At 51.4% G+C, this 19,385-nt stretch overlaps 1 protein-coding gene across 1 annotated transcript in view; it reads right to left on the bottom strand.

Annotated features, from left to right (window-relative positions):
- Positions 1 to 415: 415 nt before the first annotated feature.
- Positions 416 to 19,385, bottom strand: part of CATSPERG (cation channel sperm associated auxiliary subunit gamma) — a 29,983-nt gene continuing 11,013 nt past the window's right edge. The window contains 22 exon segments of the mRNA XM_068993060.1: positions 416 to 841; positions 939 to 1,038; positions 1,132 to 1,224; positions 2,590 to 2,679; positions 2,943 to 3,038; positions 3,173 to 3,236; positions 3,394 to 3,550; positions 7,349 to 7,405; positions 7,496 to 7,576; positions 7,719 to 7,865; positions 7,937 to 8,113; positions 8,218 to 8,280; positions 8,602 to 8,815; positions 9,540 to 9,652; positions 9,744 to 9,902; positions 11,075 to 11,186; positions 12,048 to 12,177; positions 12,283 to 12,333; positions 13,180 to 13,299; positions 13,533 to 13,592; positions 14,583 to 14,720; positions 15,770 to 15,941. Of these exon segments, the coding sequence (XP_068849161.1) occupies positions 587 to 841; positions 939 to 1,038; positions 1,132 to 1,224; positions 2,590 to 2,679; positions 2,943 to 3,038; positions 3,173 to 3,236; positions 3,394 to 3,550; positions 7,349 to 7,405; positions 7,496 to 7,576; positions 7,719 to 7,865; positions 7,937 to 8,113; positions 8,218 to 8,280; positions 8,602 to 8,815; positions 9,540 to 9,652; positions 9,744 to 9,902; positions 11,075 to 11,186; positions 12,048 to 12,177; positions 12,283 to 12,333; positions 13,180 to 13,299; positions 13,533 to 13,592; positions 14,583 to 14,720; positions 15,770 to 15,941 (2,649 nt within the window). The 3' untranslated portion in view covers positions 416 to 586.

Genomic DNA, 19,385 nt, shown 5'->3' with positions numbered 1-19,385 from the left:
CTTCTGGATCAAGCTGTACCTGAAGCCTGTCCTAACAAAGTCCATAAATTACCATTTCCATGCGGACCACAGAAATTTTTGCTACTTGCAACTAAAACCAAAATCTAAACCTCCCCAGTGACCCTTCCTTAAATTAGACAGTAGATAGGTGCTGCCATGCAAAATCTTTCACAATTAGCTTTAAACCTAGGCACTGAACAATCAGAACAGACTGCAGGCCATGGCAACGGACCTGGGTCATGGAGGACCCTGCTGGACTGTAGGGAGGTCTGGGGCACTCTGGGGAAGGGTTGAGCCAGCAGGCATACAGAGAAGTCACTATGCACCAGCTTGGCACAGGAGGATTTTGATATTTTAATAACCTATGCAGCTGGGTGGTACAAACTAACTGAACACGAGTCCTTACAAGATTCCATAGCTGATGCTGAAACGTGAAGTGAAACTTCAAGCAAAACAGGGAGAAAGGCCTAGGATGACCAAGCGATAGGTTACATGTCCAAGGCAACCCAGGACATAAGAGACAAGGGTGGGTGGTGGCTGGGGCAGGCCAGAGGCTGAGGTGGTAGACTTCCTTTTCAAGGAGTCCTTAAGTTTCAGCCTTGTTCTCCTCTGCTCCCTTGTAGAAAACCCTGGAGTTTAACCTGGAGTTTCTCCAAGACACGGTCCCGGAGTGGCTAAAGGCCCTGCTGTTGGAGGGGGTACTGTAGGTGTAGTAAGATTCTAAGCCAATGATGCTGTTGATCTTCCATCGAAGGATATTGCAAAACTTCACCATGTAGGGCGACAGAAGGCAGCAGACGATGTAGAGAATCACCAGGCCAACAAACAAGCTGGCTGACACCTGCAGGAAATGGGCCAACAGGCGATGGTAGGCGGTCTGGGTTCGGGGTCGGGGGCGTGCCTCCACCAGGCAGGGCAGCTCCAGGGCAGCCACTTACCAGGAGGATGAGGAAGGCCCGCCTGGCACTGAGCGGGAGCCCATGGATGTGCAGCAGAAAGGTGAGCTGGTAGTCACAATAGGTGCTCTTGTCCACGCCTCTGGTGGGGAGGGGGGTCAGGATGGGGTGGGGAGGAGGTGGGCACCTCCCCCAGGAAGCCCCCGATCCCACCTCAGCTGTGTGTGTGCCTCACCTATTGCTCACCAACACCTTGAAGAAGAATTCAGGGGCAAAGATGTGGTAGGGAATGGTGTCATGGCACGGCGAGTTCTCCTGACATAGCCACCTGGGGGAGCAAGTTCAGGCACTTGTGGGACAAATCATGCCTAGCGCGTGACAGCCCCTGATCTTCCCCTCTACCCAACAAGTTCTGGATGAGCGCTAACTCGGTGCAGCCTCCTACTTCTCTCCCTGATTCACGCCTCCACTCATTCAACTGGTAAGGCTGACTGGCCCCCTACCAGGAGACGGGCTGTTTGTTTATCCATTCTTTTCCTCCCTTCTTTAGGGGAGTTGTCAATTCCTCTGTTCCTATGTATTCATCTAGATTATAGATTGTACACCTATGATGTGCCAGTTCCTCATTCATTCTTTACTGCTTTTATTCCTTCATGGCACAAATAGAGCTGGAGCAGCTGCTAGGTACAAAGTCACATCTTCATTCCTTTTTTCATATAGTCAATAAATGCAGGTTGAATACTGCCTAGGTGCAAGTTGGTTACTTTGTTCACTCATTCGTTTCCTTTATTTGCTTATGGCATCATTTTCTTTCATTGATTAAATCAAAAATACTTATTTATGCTTGGGAAATTTCATGGACAGAGGAGCCTGGCAGGCTACAGTCCACGGGATGGCAAAGAGTCAGATACAAATTATAGACTGCTGCTCCTGCTGCTAAGTTGCTTCAGTCGTGTCTGACTCTGTGTGACCCCATAGACTAAACAACAATTGAAAGCTTATATTCTGTCACTGTTCTGTTCGTAATAAAAATTTTGAGAACTTAAAAAAAAAAACAGCTACTGAGGCCCTATATGCTATTTTTTTTTTTCTCCTGGCCATGCCACACAGCTTGCAGGATCTTAGTTCCCCAACCAGGGATCAAGCCTCCAGCAGTGGAAGCATAAAGTCCTAACCACTGGACCGCCAGGGAATTCCTGCTATATGCTAACTTAATACTTCATTTTTTTATTCATTCATTGATACCTCCATTCAAAGGTCAATAAATGCCTACCAAGAATGAATGAATTTGTTCACTGTCTCATTCAACAAATACTATGTTATCTATTCTAGACCTGGATTTTTAAGAGAGACAGACTCCACGAGAGACAGTGACAGCTCAGAGGGTCAGGGTGAGAATAGGGAAGGTACAGGAGGATGAGAGAGCCAACTGTCCCACCTAGAACAGTCAGAAAAGTCCTCCTGGAGGAAGTGGCATCTGAACTAAGGCCTGAAGAAAGATTAAGAAGGACCAGTCCTGTGGATAGAGGATCCAATTTGCATAAAGGTCAAAGTCAGTCTCATTCGAGGAGTACAGAGACAGTCAGTGTAGCTTGAGAACCAAGGAGTCTCCCGGAGGCAGAATGGATGGAAAGGCCCGACAGAATGTGGGCAGATGGGGGAGAAGGGGCCTGCAGTCGGCCCAGGCACTCACTCGATGCCTAAACTGTTATGGGACATGATGTTGAAGGACAAGTCCTCGGTGGTCATTGTGTTCTCCGTGGTCCAGATGAGGCTGCCAGTCCTGCGCAGGCAGGGGTAACCTCAGTGGGGGACGGGGCCTCAGCGGACCGAGGCCCCAAAAGGAGGCGGGGAAGGGGGTGGGGATTGGGTGGGTGGAGCTTCATGCCACAGGAGGGCTAGAGTTTGCAGGAGCCTGGGAGCCTGCGCTGTGGGCGGGGCCCTGTGGGTATGGCTTGCAGCCCAGGTTTGGTCTGTGGCTGGGCAGCTGGAGGGGGCCTGCAGGCGAAGAAGGGCCGATTATGGGCCTGGTCCCACAGGAATTACTTGTCCAGGGGGCTGTTGAAGCGGTAGATTTCCTCCTCGCTGTATTCCTTGATGGTGTCAAGGGTGGGCCCGCCGCCCACCACCTTCAGCACGTAGCTGTGGGGAACAGAGATTCGAAGGGGCTGTCTGGAGTCCTGCCTCACCTCTACCACCCCCTTTTCTCTGCGCCCCACCCCAGTCCCTTGCCCCCAGCCCACTCCCGCCAGCCGCCGGCTTGGCCCCCACTTTACCTGCCCTGAAAACTGCCAGAATCGCCCGTCACCAAATCTTGGATCAAGAAGAATGGGTAGAAGACTGTGGGGTCGGAGGGGTGGAGGCGGGGAGGAGAAATGAGAGAGGGGAAGGAGGAGAGATGAAAGGACCCAAAGGAAGAGCAGAGCATGGGTGGGGGCAGTGAGCGGGCAGGCAGGAAGGGCCGGGGAGGGCAAAGGAGAGGGCGCTGGACACCCACTGTCCCGGAAGAGAAAGCAGGGCATCTCCGGGTCCACTTTGACGCAGTCGAAGTAGTGTTTGTTATGCACGCGGTTGTACTGCACCGTGTAGGTGATGTCGAAGGCCAGGCGCTTGCCTGGAGGGCAGCCAATAAGCACTGGCACCATCAGGTTGCTCTGAGGGGGAGGAGAAAAGCCTGGTTCTGGGGGTCCGGCAGGAGGGACACCCCTCCTCCCCCACACACCATCACTACCTGCCAGGCTCACCCTCACTAGGGCCAAGCTGGTTATTATTATTACCGTTAAAACAATAAAAAACAGCAAGGGCTTGCATAGCTCTTACTGTGCACAAGGCATGGAAGGATTCTGCACAGAGCTTTACATATGCAAGTTTGTTTAATCCTCAAAACAACCTTGCATAATATAGACCATTAACAGCTCCATTTAACGAGATGGCAAAAGTGAGACACAGAGAAGTCAAGTCACTTATTAATTATCTGAAGTCACACACATGGCTGGGAATGTGGTAGAGTCGGGATTCAAACTGAGTCAGGTGGCTACCAACTGCCTTCAGAATAAGACATCCAAAACCTCTAACACCTACACCTATGAAGCAGCCAGCTCCTCTGTGTGTGTTAGTCACTCAGTCATGTCAAACTCTTTGTGACCGCATGGACTGTAGCCAGCCAGGTTCTTCTGTCCATGGGATTTCCCAGGCAAGAATACTGGAGTGGGTTGCCATTTCCCCCTCCAGGGGATCTTCCCAACTCAGGGATCAAACCTAGGTCTCCTGCATTGCAGGCAGATTCTTTACAGTCTGAGCCACCAGGGAAGTCCCAGCTCCTTGTTGGACTTTAATTGGCTGAAGCTGAGGGAATTCCCTGGTGGTCCAGTGGTGAGGACTCTGATTTCACTGCCAAGGGTCTGGGTTCAATTTCTGGTTGGGGAACTAAGATCCCACAAGCCTGCATAGCCAAAAAATAAGACAATGAAGAGCTGAGCTGGAGCCTGATTTCCTCAACAGTAGACTTGGGGGAAGCATGGGATACATGAGGGAAGTAGGGACTTTACACCTATCAGCCACTGAATCACTGCGAAGATTTCTCAGATTCAATCTTTCCACAATCCACCTCTGTTCATGGCACTCCATCCCTCCGTGTTCAAGCTAAAAAGCCTTGGTTTCTTCCTGGAAACCTCTCTTTCTCTCAACTCCACATCCAGTCCATTCAGAAATCCTGTTGTCTCTAGAGTTCAAGATAGAGCCAACTCTCTTCCCCCAACTCTTCTGCCCTACTTGGGCTGGCCCAATCTTCTTTTCCCCGTGGTCTCCCTGCTCCCGTCTCTCCCCTCCAGGCTGTCCCACACTTGCAGCCAGATGGACTCTGTGAAACCTGAGTCACCCCTCTGCTCAGAGGCCTCCTATGTGACCTGCCCAATACTTCTTCAACCTCATCTCTCTCCACCGTCCTCCTTGTACACCCTGCTCCAGCCATGCTTGCTCCTTGCTATTCCTTTAGTCTAAGACAGGAAACATACTCCCATCTCCAGGCCTCTGCTATCTGTCCCCTCTCACTGGCATGCCTCCTGATACATAACTGCATGCCCACTTCTTCTCCTCCTCCTTCAAGTCTTTGCTCAAATGTTTCCTCCTCAGCAGGGTCTTCCCCAAGCCATCCTATGGAAAAGGCTTCCCTACCTATGCCTCTTGCCTGTTTCTTTTTCTCCTAGTGCACATCACCTTTTAACATACAGTATCTTGGGGCTTCCCTGGTGGCTCAGTGGTGAAGAATCCACCTGCCAATGCAGGATGCATTGATCCCTGATCCGGGAAGATCTCACAAGCCTTGGAGCAACTAAGCCCAAGTGCCACAACTATTGAACCTGTGCTCTGGAGCCCAGGAGTCACAACTACTGAGCCCAAGTGCTGCAACTACTGAAGCCCACATGCCTAGAGCCTGTGTCTTGCAACAAGAGAAGCCACCCCAGTGAGAAACCCATGCACCACAGTGAAGAGTGGCCCCCACTTGATGCAACTAGAGAAAGCCTGCACATAGCAAGGAGAACCCAGTGCAACCAAAGATTATTAAAATCATTTTTGTAAAAAGCTACAATAAAAAGAGAGTAGATGCTTTTTAAAAAATCACTGACTTTTTAAAAGCAATCTTTAGGCGGGTATCATGGTCAGATAGATAGATAAGTGGATGTATATTGGGATACACACACAGACACACACATATATACATAGTGAAAATTTCACTTCCATTCCTATCTTCCAACTGTCCTGACTCTTCCCTATTCAACCAGTAAAGAAAGAAAGGTGAAGTCACTCAGTCATATCCAACTCTTTGTGACCCTATGGACTGTAGCCCACCAGGCTCCTCTGTCCATGGGATTTTCCAGGCAAGAATACTGGAGTGGGTTGCCATTTCCTTCTTCAGGCGATCTTCCTAACCCAGGGATCAAACCCAGGTCTCACGCACTGCAGGCAGAATCTTTACCTTCTGAGCCACCAGGGAAGGGCTCATTCAACCAGTAGGGAACCATTATGAATACTTTCTTGCCCTTTTCCTCATAGTTTCTTCATGAAAATAAAAGCAAACATGAATATATGTTATCAATATCAAGTATACACTGTTGCAGTATGTGGAGATCTCTGCCGCCTTGCTCTTGTTTTTTTCTTTTCTTTTCTTTTTTTTTTTTTTTTTTTGCCATACCACGAGGCTTGTGGGATCTTAGTTCCCCAACCAGGGATTGAACCTGGGCCACAAGAGTGAAAACACTGACTCCTAATCACTGGACCACTAGGGAATTCACTCACCGCACCCCCCCCCAAACACACACCCTGTTCTTTTTAAATTGCTGCATAGTTTTCCACTGAATGGATGTACCACCTTTTATTTAACCACTCCCCTAGTAACAAACACTTAGAATGTCTCCAAGTCTTTTGCAGTAACTGTGTGCTGTGGATCAGATTCCTGGAAGGGATCTGCTGGGCCCAAATAGAGATATTAACGGACTTTCTGGGGTTGTGATGAAGAGGAAAATAGTGTGCACTATTAAGTTTAGCAGGAAACAGTTATTGGGCTGTGGTCACTCTTCCTTGCATTTGACCCTGAATATCCCATGTAATCCAAGGAGTTGGGAGCTGTTACAAGTCCCTTTTTTAAATTGCCCTGGGTCATAGCAACTCAGGCTTCCCAGGTGGCACTAGTGGTAAAGAACCCACCTGCCAATGCAGGTGACATAAGAGATAAGGGTTCTAACCCTGGCCTGGCTGGGAAGATCCCCTGGAGGAGGGCATGGCAACCCACTCCAGTATTCTTGCCTGAAGAATCTCATGAACAGAGGAGCCTGGCAGGCTACAGTCCATGGGGTCGCAAAGGATCGGACATGACTGAAGCGACTTAGCATGCACGTATACTAACCCAGGAAAGAGAAATACCAGGGTCTGTCTCCTGGAGAGTGGGCAGGGAAGTGGATGAGAACAAGGTCTCCCCTACCACTTGTTAGCTCCGGGGATTACTCGGAGCAGATGTCTGCATCTCTCAGAGCCTCACTGCCTGCCTCCATAGCAGGTGAAGAACCAAGGACCCAAAGGCTTCAACAAAGCACGGGTGAGCAAGCAAGGGAAGAGCAAGGCATGAAGGGAGAGCCAAGCTTGTTCACATGCCACCTTTGGACCAGTTGGAAAATCAAGCCCTGCGTCACAGATACTTAACTTCCGCTAGAAGAACAGTATCAGAAGGAACACACAAATTTGTGTATGATCTATGCAATGCAGCCCTTCCTGAAAACATGAATGGATTAAAGGAGGGAGGGGGCGGCTGGGTGGGGTAAATGATAAAAATGTATGAGAAAGAAAAAATTAGGAAGGCATTCATGGGATTCCCAGCTAGAGCCCTCAGATCCCACCCTGCTGAGACTGCCCCACACCCTTCCCTCCCAGCACAGGGCCCAGGACCCCAAGTCCAATACTTGCATACGGGGCCCCTGGTTCGTGTTCTGGAAGCAGTGCCCAGACGAGCCCAACACCTGCGAGTAGGAGCAGGAGATGAGACGGGACCCCATGGCTTAGTCCTTCCCCTCATCTGCATCCCTACCCTCCAGGCTTGGACCACACACCTTGACGAGCATGGAGGTCTTCATGAGGTGATGTCCACTAATTCCCTGGTCAAAGCAAGACCTTTTATCACTGAGCTTAACCTGGGGGTGGGGGCAGAAATGAAGGGGTCAGGAGGCCAGCGGAAGGACCCAGGCTCCGTTCAAATAACCGCGGGCTTCTAACAGGTATACTGCCCCAGTAGCTCCGCCATCACCTCAGCGCCTCTTCTCCACCTAGTCTCACCCAGAAAAGCACCGAGGTGAGATTAACAAGGACCTTCTCCTTCACTATTGCCTCAATGCAGTGGGGGTCCGCCAGCACCACAGCCAGATCCACCGGGCTCAGCACCTGGAAGGAGGGGCCTGCTTGGAGCAGAGGGCGGGGTTAAGGCTGCGGGCGTGACCCAGTCGAAGCCCCGCCCCCAGGCACCACCCAGGCCCCGCCCACCGACCGTGCAGGACTTCTGGCTTCCGGGCGGTCAGGAAGACTGAGAAGCTGTAGCTGGTACCCTTGTCCAGGAAGATGCGCTCGGGCAGCTCGTTCTCGGCCTTGAGGTCGTAGATCTTTTCGTAGCTGGTCATGTCAACGTGCACACTGCCCGCACTCCGCCAGTTGCTGGCCAGGTAGAAGTGGTAATCCTAGGCGACGGAGTGCGGGGCAAAGTCAGTGCCTGGACAGGGGAACGGTGAGGGGGAGATCCGGGCTCGGCCCCTTCCCCCGACTCGCCATCCTCTCCACGCACCTGGTCCTGCTTCTTGTTCTTCCACCAGCGCCAGGTGGGGTCGTGCGCTGGGTCCGCGTATGGCTGCAGGAATTGCAGGCACCGAGGGGAGGGGGTGGGTATGTCAAGGGGCGTGCCCAGACAGGCAGTGTCCCCAGCCTCAGTCCCTGCCCCTGACCCAAACTGAAAGATACACACCCAACCCCGGCTTTCGGCCCGACCGCCTACCCTCGCCCCCAGCCCAAAGCCATCTCTTCTGAGCCGAGCTTGATCCCCTCCTCGGCCCCCCTTCAGCCTCGGAAGCACCGAGGCGGCTCTGCTCTGCTCCGCCCTCCGCCGCGGTTCTCCGGCGTAGAAGCCCCTGCGATACCACGTCAGGTAGGACCCGCCCGGGACGGCACCCACCTTGTCGTACTTCGAGTGCAGCCACAGCAGGTAGTAGACGAGGCCCTGATAGACAGCCAGCGAGTTCTCGCTGTGGAAGCCCCAGGGCTCCGAGACACGCGGCGGCTGCGCGCGGTAGCGCTCCTGGCGCGTGTAGATTTTCGGGTTGGGCAGCTCCCGCAGACGCATCACCGTGAAGGGGCAGAAGTTGGAGAAGGACAGCGTCAGGTGGCTCCTGAGCGGCGACAGTGGAGGACGGAAGCTGACTTTCCCGGGATCCGCGCACCAGGAACCTCCGCGGGCCTGCTTCCCACTCCTGCACGGCTGACTACGCAAGGCTGATCCTGACCTACGCAATCCCTGACCTTCCTCCTCAGGTTCGGCCCCTGGACGTATTCATCTGCTTGCCCCTCGACCCCTCAGAACAGAGTCCTGGACCGCATCCTAGACTCTCCCCGACCCCTCCACGGTACCCAACCTTCTAAGGGTTCTTCCACCTCACTCCTCCACCACTCCCAGCTGCCTCCCTGGGCTCCTCTGCAGGTGGGCAGAAGGCTGTAAAATCTGACCATGAAGTTCAAGTTCCTCCCTATGACCACCAGGGTCACCTTTTCCGCCTGGTCTCCAGGGCACTTCATTGGCAATGCATTCTATCCATACTACACTCCCTCTCAGTTGATCACCCAAGCTCCTTTCCACTTGGCACAAGGGGTTCCCCCTGTTTGGAACACTCTTCTCCATCTACCACCTCAACAGTTCTCCTCACCCTTCATGCACCTCTTCTCGTTGAAGCCCTCCCTGATGTACCTTGCCCCTAGGCTGGTTAGACCCCTCCTCCTTTGAGCCCAAAGGCTGTCACTGGGGATGGCTTGGTCTCCACCCCCACACCCCAGAATGGGAGCTTCAGATGGCAGTGCCTAAGGCTCTTTGACTGTCTCTGTGGTTCAGTATCTTCTCACCCTTGCCTTTCCAAGACATATTCATCACTGATCTGCTGGTATATCAGTAGCTGCTCCACGGGCATGAGCCTCTTGACGAGCCTGCCCTGCTGGTTGTCTATCAGGTACACCAGCTGCAGTGGGAAGGTACGGGCCACGTGAGCTGGTGTCAGCCACCCTGCAGCTCCCCCATGTCTCGCCCACGCTGTCCCCCCACCTTGGCACCTGGTACAGTTTGTTGTCTTCATAGAAGAGGGTGACCATGGTCTCATTGGGGGCATAGAGAGAGGACTGCTGAAGAACCTGGAGGTTGATGTACACCTCCCAGGCCTTGGACGGGAACAGCTGGTACACATGGTAGCTGCCCTCCAGGAGATACCAGATCTGGGGGTGTGACAGCCAGGTGTGTGCGTGAGGCCCGTGGGCACTGTGACCCCCACCCCTCCCTCTGAGGGGTGAGGACCCCACTCCCTGACAGGTGAGTCTTGGGTGCTCACCTCTGGCTGGGACCAGGTGAGCCATCCTTCTGCTTCTCAGACCCCACCACCTCTGCTTCCAGCCCTCACTCCCCATGATACACTTCTTCACTGTTTCAGTCTGCTTGAGTTTTTATTACTTGCAATGTAACCATTCCTAATATACACACTGCCTGAAGGCTGGGGATCTGAGGGCTAAGCCCTCTTTTTCCCTTCTCACCCTTTTTAAGATTCTTTTTTAAGGTGGACCATTTTTAAAGTTGTTATTGAATTTGTTACAATACTGCTTCTGTTTTCTGTTTTGGTTTTTTGGCCCTGAGACATGTGCGATCTCAGCTGCCCGACCAGGGATCGAACCCACACCTGCTGCCAAGGAAGGTGACGTCCTAACCACTGGATGGCCAGGGACGTCTCCCTTCTCTCTCTTTGCCCCCTTCAGGGTCTCAGCATCCCCTTGGCCTCAGTTTCCCACCTCTGCACTGATGCCCACCCTCTCATCCCCTAACTCATTTGGCTGTAGACCAAACCTCCTCCTTAGCTTCAGCTTGGAGGATCCTCTCCAGCCTCCTGCAGATCCTCCCTCCATGTGGCCTTCTCCATGAAGCCCTCCTGACGCATACACCCCCAGACAGGGTCTGAACGTCCGTGGGTGCTGTTTTCCTCACTGCAGCCTTGGTTGCTCTGAACTGTCACTGTCTGGTAATGAATCCATCCTCCCAACTGGACTGGGACCCTGGGAGGGCAGGGCCCACAGCTGACTCACTGCCCACTATGTCTCCAGCACCGGATCAGGTGTGCTAAGCTGCATGGCAAAATGAAAGAGGGCTCCCTCTGGACATCCCCTCATGACTCTGAGCACAGGCCCTTTACCCTGCTGAGTAACTTTGGAAAAGACACATCCTTTTTGAGTTCAAGGATTCTCAGCTATAAATGGAGCTTCTGCTGCCCTTCCATTCCCCAGGGTCCCTGAGAATGTTCCCTCTCCTGGGCCCTTTTACGCTGATGGAGTGGGGGAAAAGAGAGACCCCTAGGCTTTGGGGCTGGGCAGAAAGGAAGTGGGGAGAGGGGAGGGCAGCCCACCTCCTCATTCTCGGTGACAATGGCCATGTCCCCTCGGAACGAGTTCACCAGGTACTTGATGGACAGCTCCTTGGGGAAGTCCGCCAGGTAAATGAAGTTTTCACTGTTAAAACTGAAAGGGCAGAGGTGGGAGGTCAGGACACCCAGGTGAGACCCGGAGAGTATCTGCTTCCCTGACTAGTCCTGACATGCCGCTGCAGGAACCATCTACTCGCTTCTCCGCCAGGCTGATGAGAAGGCACAAAGGAAGCCTGGGACTCTAGTTTCTGCCCCCCATCTCCAAACCCTCTGGCTGACCTGCCCATCCATAAACAGGAGCTGTTGACCAAACTGGCAGTTTGCCAACACCCCCACAGAGTTGGCTCCTGGTCCTCCAGCTTCCTGAAGGGTGAAAAGCATCCTACCCTCTCCCCGGGCCATGTCCCTCTATTGCTCACACAGGTTGGGTCCTCATAGCAGGTTTCATTTAAGAAAGGATTCCCACCACTGGGACTTCCCTGGTGGTCCAGTGGTTAAGAATCTGCCTGCCAATACAGAGGGTGTGAGTTCAGTCCCACACGCTGCAGAGCGACTAAGCTTGTGCACCACAACTAATGAGGCCAAGTGCCTCAGCTATTGAAACTCTCATGCCTAGAGCCTGAGCTCTGGACCAAGGGAAGGCACTGCAATGAGAAGCCCGTGCATCATGACAAAGAAGAGCCCCTGTTCTCTGCGACTAGAGAAAAGTCCACGCACAGCAACCAAGACCCAGTGGAGCCAAAAATAAATAAGGATAAAACGTTGTTTGTTTGTTTTTTAAGGACTCCCAGCTTTAAAATATCAGCTTCCCTGTTCTATCTGTGCCCACCCCAGCCCATGTTTTCCCCCATGATGGTTCTGATCACTTCTGGCCTTGGGCATACATACCCTGAAAACTTGGTGACTTCAGAATGGAGCCCCACCCTACGTGGGGCTGGGGAGGCTGGCTCCATACCTCTGGAGGAGGAAGTTGCCCCAGATGAACAGCAGGTTGTTATATGGGTTGTAGGACATGCCCTTGGGGACCATCGGAAAGTTGGTATAGGACTCTGTCCCTAGAATCATCAGGAACTCCAGGCCTCGAGCTGGCAGGGGGCACAGGCAAAGTGGACACAGCAGTGAGGTGGGGTCGCTTGGGCCTCTCCTGGCACCCACCCACTTTTCCAGCCCCCTCTGCCTTCCCCTCCTACCGTCAGGGATGAATTCCGGGATGGTGTAGAGCACAACCAGGTAATCATTGACTACAGGTGGGGAAGACACAGCAAAATCTCCTGAGACCCTGAGTTTTCAAGACCTGCAACTGAGCAAGTCCCCAGCTCCTCAACGCCTCCAACCCCATCCCAACAGCTTCCCATTTGGGCCCACTCTTGTTGCTGTTGTTTGGCTGCTAAGTCATGCTAAGCTCTTTGCGACCCCATGGGCTGTAGCCCACCAGGCTCTTTAGTCCTTAGAATTTCTTCATGTGAATTATAAAAAGGCACTTCCTCTAAGAGGATACAGTCCTGTGAGGGCAGAGGACTTGATTCCTTGGCTGGGGAGCTCCAGACACAGCCTAAACAACTGTACATGCACACCTGCTAAGTTGCTTCAGTAGTATCCAAACCTATGGACTATAGCCCTAGAGGCTTCTCTGTCCATGGGATTCTCCAGGCAAGAGTACTGGAGTGGGTTTCCATGCCCTCCTCCAGGGGATCTTTCCAAACCCATGTCTCTTGTTGTCTCCTACACTGGCAGGCGGGTTCTTTACCACAAGTACCACCTGGGAAGCCCTAAACAACTGTACACGGCAGCCCTATTCTCACTCCATCAGCTCACATCAAATCTTACTGTGAGCCACAAGGCCTTCCCAGGTCTCACATCTGCTCACGCTTCCAATCTCCCTCTCTCCCCTTCCCTCTGCTCCAGTCTCATTGACTTCCTCTCAGTTTTCCCCCTGTTCTCCACCACTGCCCCTGACCTAGCAGTGGCAGGAGCCACATTTCCTTTCCGTTATCTGTTGAGCACAGATGCCACAGGATGGAGCAGCAGTTCATAACCCCAGCTCCTGCCCCTTCCCGCTTAGCAGCCCCCAATGATGCCCCAATTACCCAGGTCATAGCTGACCACCTGGAAATACTTTGAGGAGGCAGGGCCTACAATCTCCACCAGCATCAGTAGATTGTAGTCACCAGCAACGAATATGGCCCAGGTGATGGAGCAGTTGACAACTGGGGAGGGAAGGCAGAGGTCCAGAGAAGCCCCTCCAGCCCCATCCCCCTCCGTGGTTTCTGTGACTGCCATGCCTATCCTGGTGACTCTCCACCCATCCCCAAGAAACTGCCCGTCTTTTCCCATGGCCTCTCCCCCGCCTTCCCTGCTCTCCTACATCCCCGACTGCCCCCCAACCTTCCCAAGCCCACCCTATTCCCCGCCCCCACAGACCCATGTGGGAGCAGGGTACCTAGAATTGCACTGCACACGGACCGATGCCTGGGCAGCAACTGGAAGGACACGAGGCCATCTGAGGAGCAGAGCAGGTCAAGGCTCAGGCCCTTCCCAGCCCATCTGGCACCCCACCACATCAGCTCTTCAGTTATCCGGGGTTGAATACCTGTGCCTCCTTCTTAGCCCTGGGGCAGCTCTCCCCCAACCGCCCTTTCTGTCCATTCACAACTGGCCTATCAGAATATGTCTGCCTGCTGGTCACAGTAATTGGCTCAGGTCTGAGCACATGACCCAGAAATGGGCCAGTCAGAGTGAACCCTGGGATTTGAGCTAAGGCAAATGGGGGAAGAGTCTGCTGTCACTCGCTAGGGGTGACTCAAACCAGTGGGAGATGTGAGTCCCGACTTCCTGGATGCCATCTCTAACCCCTGCGAGGGGAGTACCTATCTGAAAATGAGGCCAAATTACAGGGGTAATAATGATAAACCCTTGAGTAGGACTCACCGTGTCCCTAGTGCTCTAAGATCTTCATATATGTCAACTTATTTAACCTTGATAGCAACACAATGATGTGGGTATTAGTATTCTCAGCCCCATTTTGCAAATGAGGGTAAGCACCCAAAAAGAGAGGTTGAGTTCCCTGTCCAAAGCCACAGATGACTTGAGTTGGGCGTGTTAGAGCAGTCTGTCTCCTGAACCCATGCTATAATGCCTAGGCTATACTCCCTTGCCAAGGGATAGTCCTGACGGTCCACCCTGCAAGCCCTGGATCCAGCTATGCCTGATGCTGCACTGGGTCTTTTCATCTATATAAGTCTACACATTTTCTATGCTTAAATGATTTTTGAATTGGGCTTCTGCCCTTTGAAACCAAGCACACTGTGAAAGATACAAAACCTCCCAACCCTGCCAAGCCCTGCCACTACAAAGGCATAAACCTATCTTGACTCACAGCCTGGGACCCCTCCTGAAGGAAGGGGTGAGAGGTGAGGGCCTAGGGTCAGAACTCTTAGGAGTGAGCGGGTCCAGAGGGGTCTCTTGGGCTCCTGGAGACCCCTGACCTTACCTGTGATGGTCCCAAAGTGGACATAACCTTCGTGCTTGCCAGTGCTGAGGGCCATCACATACTCAGAGCCATTGCTGTGGAAATGCACGGGGCACAACCTCTTGATACACTCGTTAGCCAGGACTCGAACCCATCTCTCTGTGGGGGCCAGCACAGACATTTGAGCCTGGGGCCTTGAGCCCCCAGATCCAACTATGCCTCAAACCAACATGCTCCTGAGTTTTCTAGCTGTCTAAGCCAGTAAACACCCCTTTCTTTGACCTATATCTATTCTAACCTGGTTCTTCCCACTGTCAAAGTTCCCTAAGAAAGAAAGTGAGAAAAATAAAGCCTTTGGGAACACTCACTAACTAGTGAAATAGGGGTTACAGTGTAAGTTTCTGTGATCCTGTAAGTTCACATCGCTCATTTACATGGGGCAGGGGCAGAGGGCGGGGGTCAGAAGAACTAGGGCTTTGATATCATTTAAAAGACGAGGCCGAATCCAAAGTCTCTCTTAGGATTTCCCCAGGGGTCCAGTGGTTAAGGCTCTGCACTCCCAAAGCAGAGGGGCTGGGTTCAACCCCCGGAGCTAAGCTCCACATGCCACAACTAAGAGTTCACATGTCTCAGCTAAAGATCCCACATGCTGCAACTAGGACCTGATGCAGTCAAATAAATAATTTTTAAAAATTAAGTCTTTCTTTTCCTCCCTGATCAATCTCCTTCATGGCTCTGCCTTTCCAACAGCCCATCTCTGTTTCTCTCTTTGTCTAACTTTCTGCCCCTCCCCAGCGCCTCACACTTCTCACTTGGTGCACATCTCTCTCTGGTATGCCTTTCTGACCCTCTCTGCGCCTTTGCATATGAGTGAGCATACACCTGAGTCTTTCTCTCTCTGCTCCCTCCCCTCACTCTCAGGCCTCTCTCTGCCCTTAGTCGATTCAAGACTCCTGGGAAGGTCTGAATGAAAGCCTTGCCCCAACATACAGAGGGTAGGAGGAGGTGCCTACAGGGTGGGAAGTGATGCTTCAGGAGCTTGGGAAGTCCCTCCTACATCCCCCTCTCCCCACCCATGGTAATTCCATTCCCAGATGCCTCCAGTGATGGAGTCCCTGAAGCGCCCTCCCTGGGGCTCCAACAGGCAGGTCCCACGGCCTAAGATGGTCAGGACGCCAGAGTATGTGACCCGGCCAGTGACCCCTCACCGCTGCCATGTTTGCTCTCGTAGAGTGTGGTGTAGGTGCCTGTGAAATAGTAGATGAGCTGGTTCTGCCGGATGAAGAGGGTACTCTCAGTGGCAATGGCATCGTAGATGGTGGCGGTGAAGCTGGCTTGGGGGCAGTAGAAGGAGCCTACCCAGCAACTGTCAATGCTCAACTGCGGGGGAGTGGAGCCAGTGGTGAGCAGGTGGCCTTGATCTCCACTCCCGTGTCCCGCCTTGTGGGGAGGCACCTGCTCTGACCACTGCTTGGGATGGACACATGTGGCTGCCCCCAGGGCCCCCTTCCTGCTCACCCTGCAGCAGCATCTTGGTGGCCAAACTTCTCCCAACAAACTTCCCCTGGAAGCAGGCGACCCAGGCCAGAGCCAGTGGGGGCTTTCAGTGCTCCCTGAAGTTGGGTAGTGCTCCATGTACTCAACAGGGCTCAGCACACCTGGTTCCCCAGGCCCCAGTCAGGACTGTCCTCATGTGGATTCAAAAGATTCCATGCTTGGCCTAAGGCACATTTTAATAATCCTATTCTGTATTTTTTATATTTATTTATTTTTGGCTGTGCTGGGTCTTTGCTGCTGCACGTGGGCTTTCTCTAGTTGTGGTACAAGGGCTTCTCATCGCAGTGGCTTCTCCTGTTGCAGAGCGCGGGCTCTAGAGCACGGGCTTCAGTAGTTGCGGCTCATGGGTTTAGTTGCCCCGCGACATGTGGGATCTTCCCAGACCAGGGATCAAACTCATGTCCCCTGCACTGGCAGTTGGATTCTTAGCCACTAGACCGCCAGGGAAGTCCCTATCCTATTCTATTTAAACAACTAGCTATCTGAACTCACTGACTGATCACTAACACTGGCAATATCATTAACAGTGGGAAAGTACCACCAATGAAGGGCTCTTGCCTAAAAGATTGAGTATAACTTCAACCAAGCTTCTAGAACTCACTACCAGTTTATAGGCAATATAGGGTGTTGTGGCTAGAATTTACATGTTGAAGCTCTATCTCCCCAACATGACTGTGTTGGGGCCTTAAAGGAGATAATTAAGGTCCAGCGAGGTTATAAGGATGGGGCCCTAATTCTACTGGACTTGTGTCCTTATCAGAAGAGGAAGAGACACCAGAGCCACCTCTCTCTCCACTCATGCACACAGAGAAAAGGCCACATGAGGACAGTGAGAAGGTAGCCATCTGCAAGCCATGGAAACAGGCCTCACTAGAAACCAACCCTGCTGACACCTTGATCTTGGACTTCCAGACTCCAGAACTACAAGAACATAAATTTCTGTGCTTAAGCCACCCAGTCTGTGGTATTTTATTATGGCACCCTGAGACTAATATTCAGTACATAAGGTCAGAGGAATAAGTTAATTGATTCTATGAAGAAGAAAACAGCCAGGGCTTCCCTGGTGGCTCAGTGGTAAAGAATCCACCTGCCAATGCAAGAGACATGGGTTTGATCCCTGGTCCAGGAAGATCCCACATGCTATGGAGCAACTAAGCCCTTGAGCTGCAACTACTAAACCTCACGTCCCTAGAGCCTGTGCTCTGCAATAAGAGAAGCCAGCGCAATGAGAAGCCTATGCACGGCAGAGTAGCACACATTCACCAGAGTAGCACACATTCACCAGAGTAGCACGCATTCACCAGAGTAGCACGCATTCACCAGAGTAGCACGCATTCACCACAACTAGAGAAAGCCTACGTGCAGCAATGAAGACCCAGAGCAGCCAAAAAAAAAAAAGCAGCAAACAGTCAAATTCTATAGGACAAAAGGCCTGGCTTCTTAAATTACCTGGGAAAAAAAAAGGTGAATGATGGTTGTGGGTTGGGGGAGAGCAGACTTACAGGTGAGAAGAGAATTAAGAGAGTTCACAACCAAATGCAACAGGCACATCCTGATTCAAGCAAACCAACTGTAAAACACATTTTTAGATAATGGGGGAAATTTAACTATGACCAGGTCAGATGATATTGGCTGAAACTGATATATGCTAAAGCTGAAACTCCAGTACTTTGGCCACCTCATGAGAAGAATTGACTCATTGGAAAAGACTCTGATGCTGGGAGGGACTGGGGGCAGGAGGAGTAGGGGACGACTGAGGATGAGATGGCTGGATGGCATCATGGACTCGATGGACGTGAGTCTGAGTGAACTCCGGGAGTTGGTGATGAACAGGGAGGCCTGGCGTGCTGCGATTCATGGGGTTGCAAAGAATCGGACACGACTAAGCGACTGAATTGAACTGAACTGAACTGATGATACTGGATTGGCCAAAAAAAATCATTTTTTTTGGCCAACCCAATATTAGGGGCTTATTGTTAATTTTGCTGGGCATTATAATGGCATTGTGATTTTATTTCTTAAAAGTCTTAATGTGTTAGAGATATTTCCTCAAGTATTTCCAGAATTTACAAGTGAAATGGTATAATGGCTAGAATTTTCTTTCAAACATTCTAGGGAAAAAAGAGTAGGGCAAAAAAAAAAAAAGCAAAATGTTAATTATTGAAGCTGGGTTCATTATACAATTCTCTCCATTTTTCTGTTTGACTGAAAATTTCCCCTAGAAAGTGGAATTTTCTACTAACTTTTCCAACAAAAAGCATAAATCAGAGATTTCCCAGTGGGCCAGTGGTTAAGACTCTGAGCTTTCAATGTCCAGGGCATGGGTTCGATTCCTCGTTGGGGAACTAAGATCCCACATGCTGTGCAATGAAGACAAAAAAAATAATTTTTTACTTTTAAAAAGTATAAATCAAAATAAAACTCTAGGCTCTGCTGCTAAGGGAAATTTTACGAAGTTAAGAGGAATATAAACATTCTCACTTCCCCACCTATTCAGTACATAAGAGATTTCTGCAGACTACAGACTTTGTTGCTATGCCTGGGCAAACTAACCTGCACCCTCTCAATCTGTCATTTTGATTGGATATCACAATGTATTGCCCTGTTAATATTTAAAGTGCTGCCTCTGTTTTCTGGAAGAAATACTTGGAAAATTTCTTTGTTAAACTAGAAGATCATCACACCTCCCCTCTTCCTCCACATGCCTGAGAAAAAGAAAAGCTGTGAGTCAGCTGGATTTCTTATTTGAGCAGTGTTTGAGAGTTCTGACTCATTTTCCCCAACACGCAGCCTGTTGGGGTTCTCTGACCACAATGACTGAGTCAAGGTGGGCGAATGGTGAGCCACACCAAGTGGAAGGAATCTTGTGATTTGAGGGTTAGAAGATAATGGGAAAGATATTTCCCACTGGATGTGGGCCTGAGAAGATGCAACCTTTGCAGTTCCAAGTCCAGAGATGTTTGAGCATAAAGTCAATCGTTTGAGCAAGCTCTGGGAGTTGCTGATGGACATGGAAGCCTGGCGTGCTGCAGTCCATGGGGTTGCACAGAGTTGGACATGACTGAGTGACTGAACTGAATTGAACTGAACTGAAAGTCAATACAGAGGAATCAGGTCTGAGAACTGGAGAGAGAGAGAGAGACTCAGATTTGGTGACACTGTTTGAAATCCTGGATCAAACTGGACCTGAAGTCCTGAATTTTTTTGGTTACATGAACCAACAAACTCCCTCTTCCATTTTGGCAGGAGGCTAGTTGGGCTCAACTC

This window comes from Capricornis sumatraensis, chromosome 20 (genome assembly GCF_032405125.1).
Source record: "Capricornis sumatraensis isolate serow.1 chromosome 20, serow.2, whole genome shotgun sequence".
In the NCBI taxonomy this organism is placed as follows: Eukaryota; Metazoa; Chordata; class Mammalia; order Artiodactyla; family Bovidae; genus Capricornis; species Capricornis sumatraensis.
Note: the sequence above shows the minus strand (reverse complement) of the source record. Positions and strands in the feature narration are given on the sequence as shown.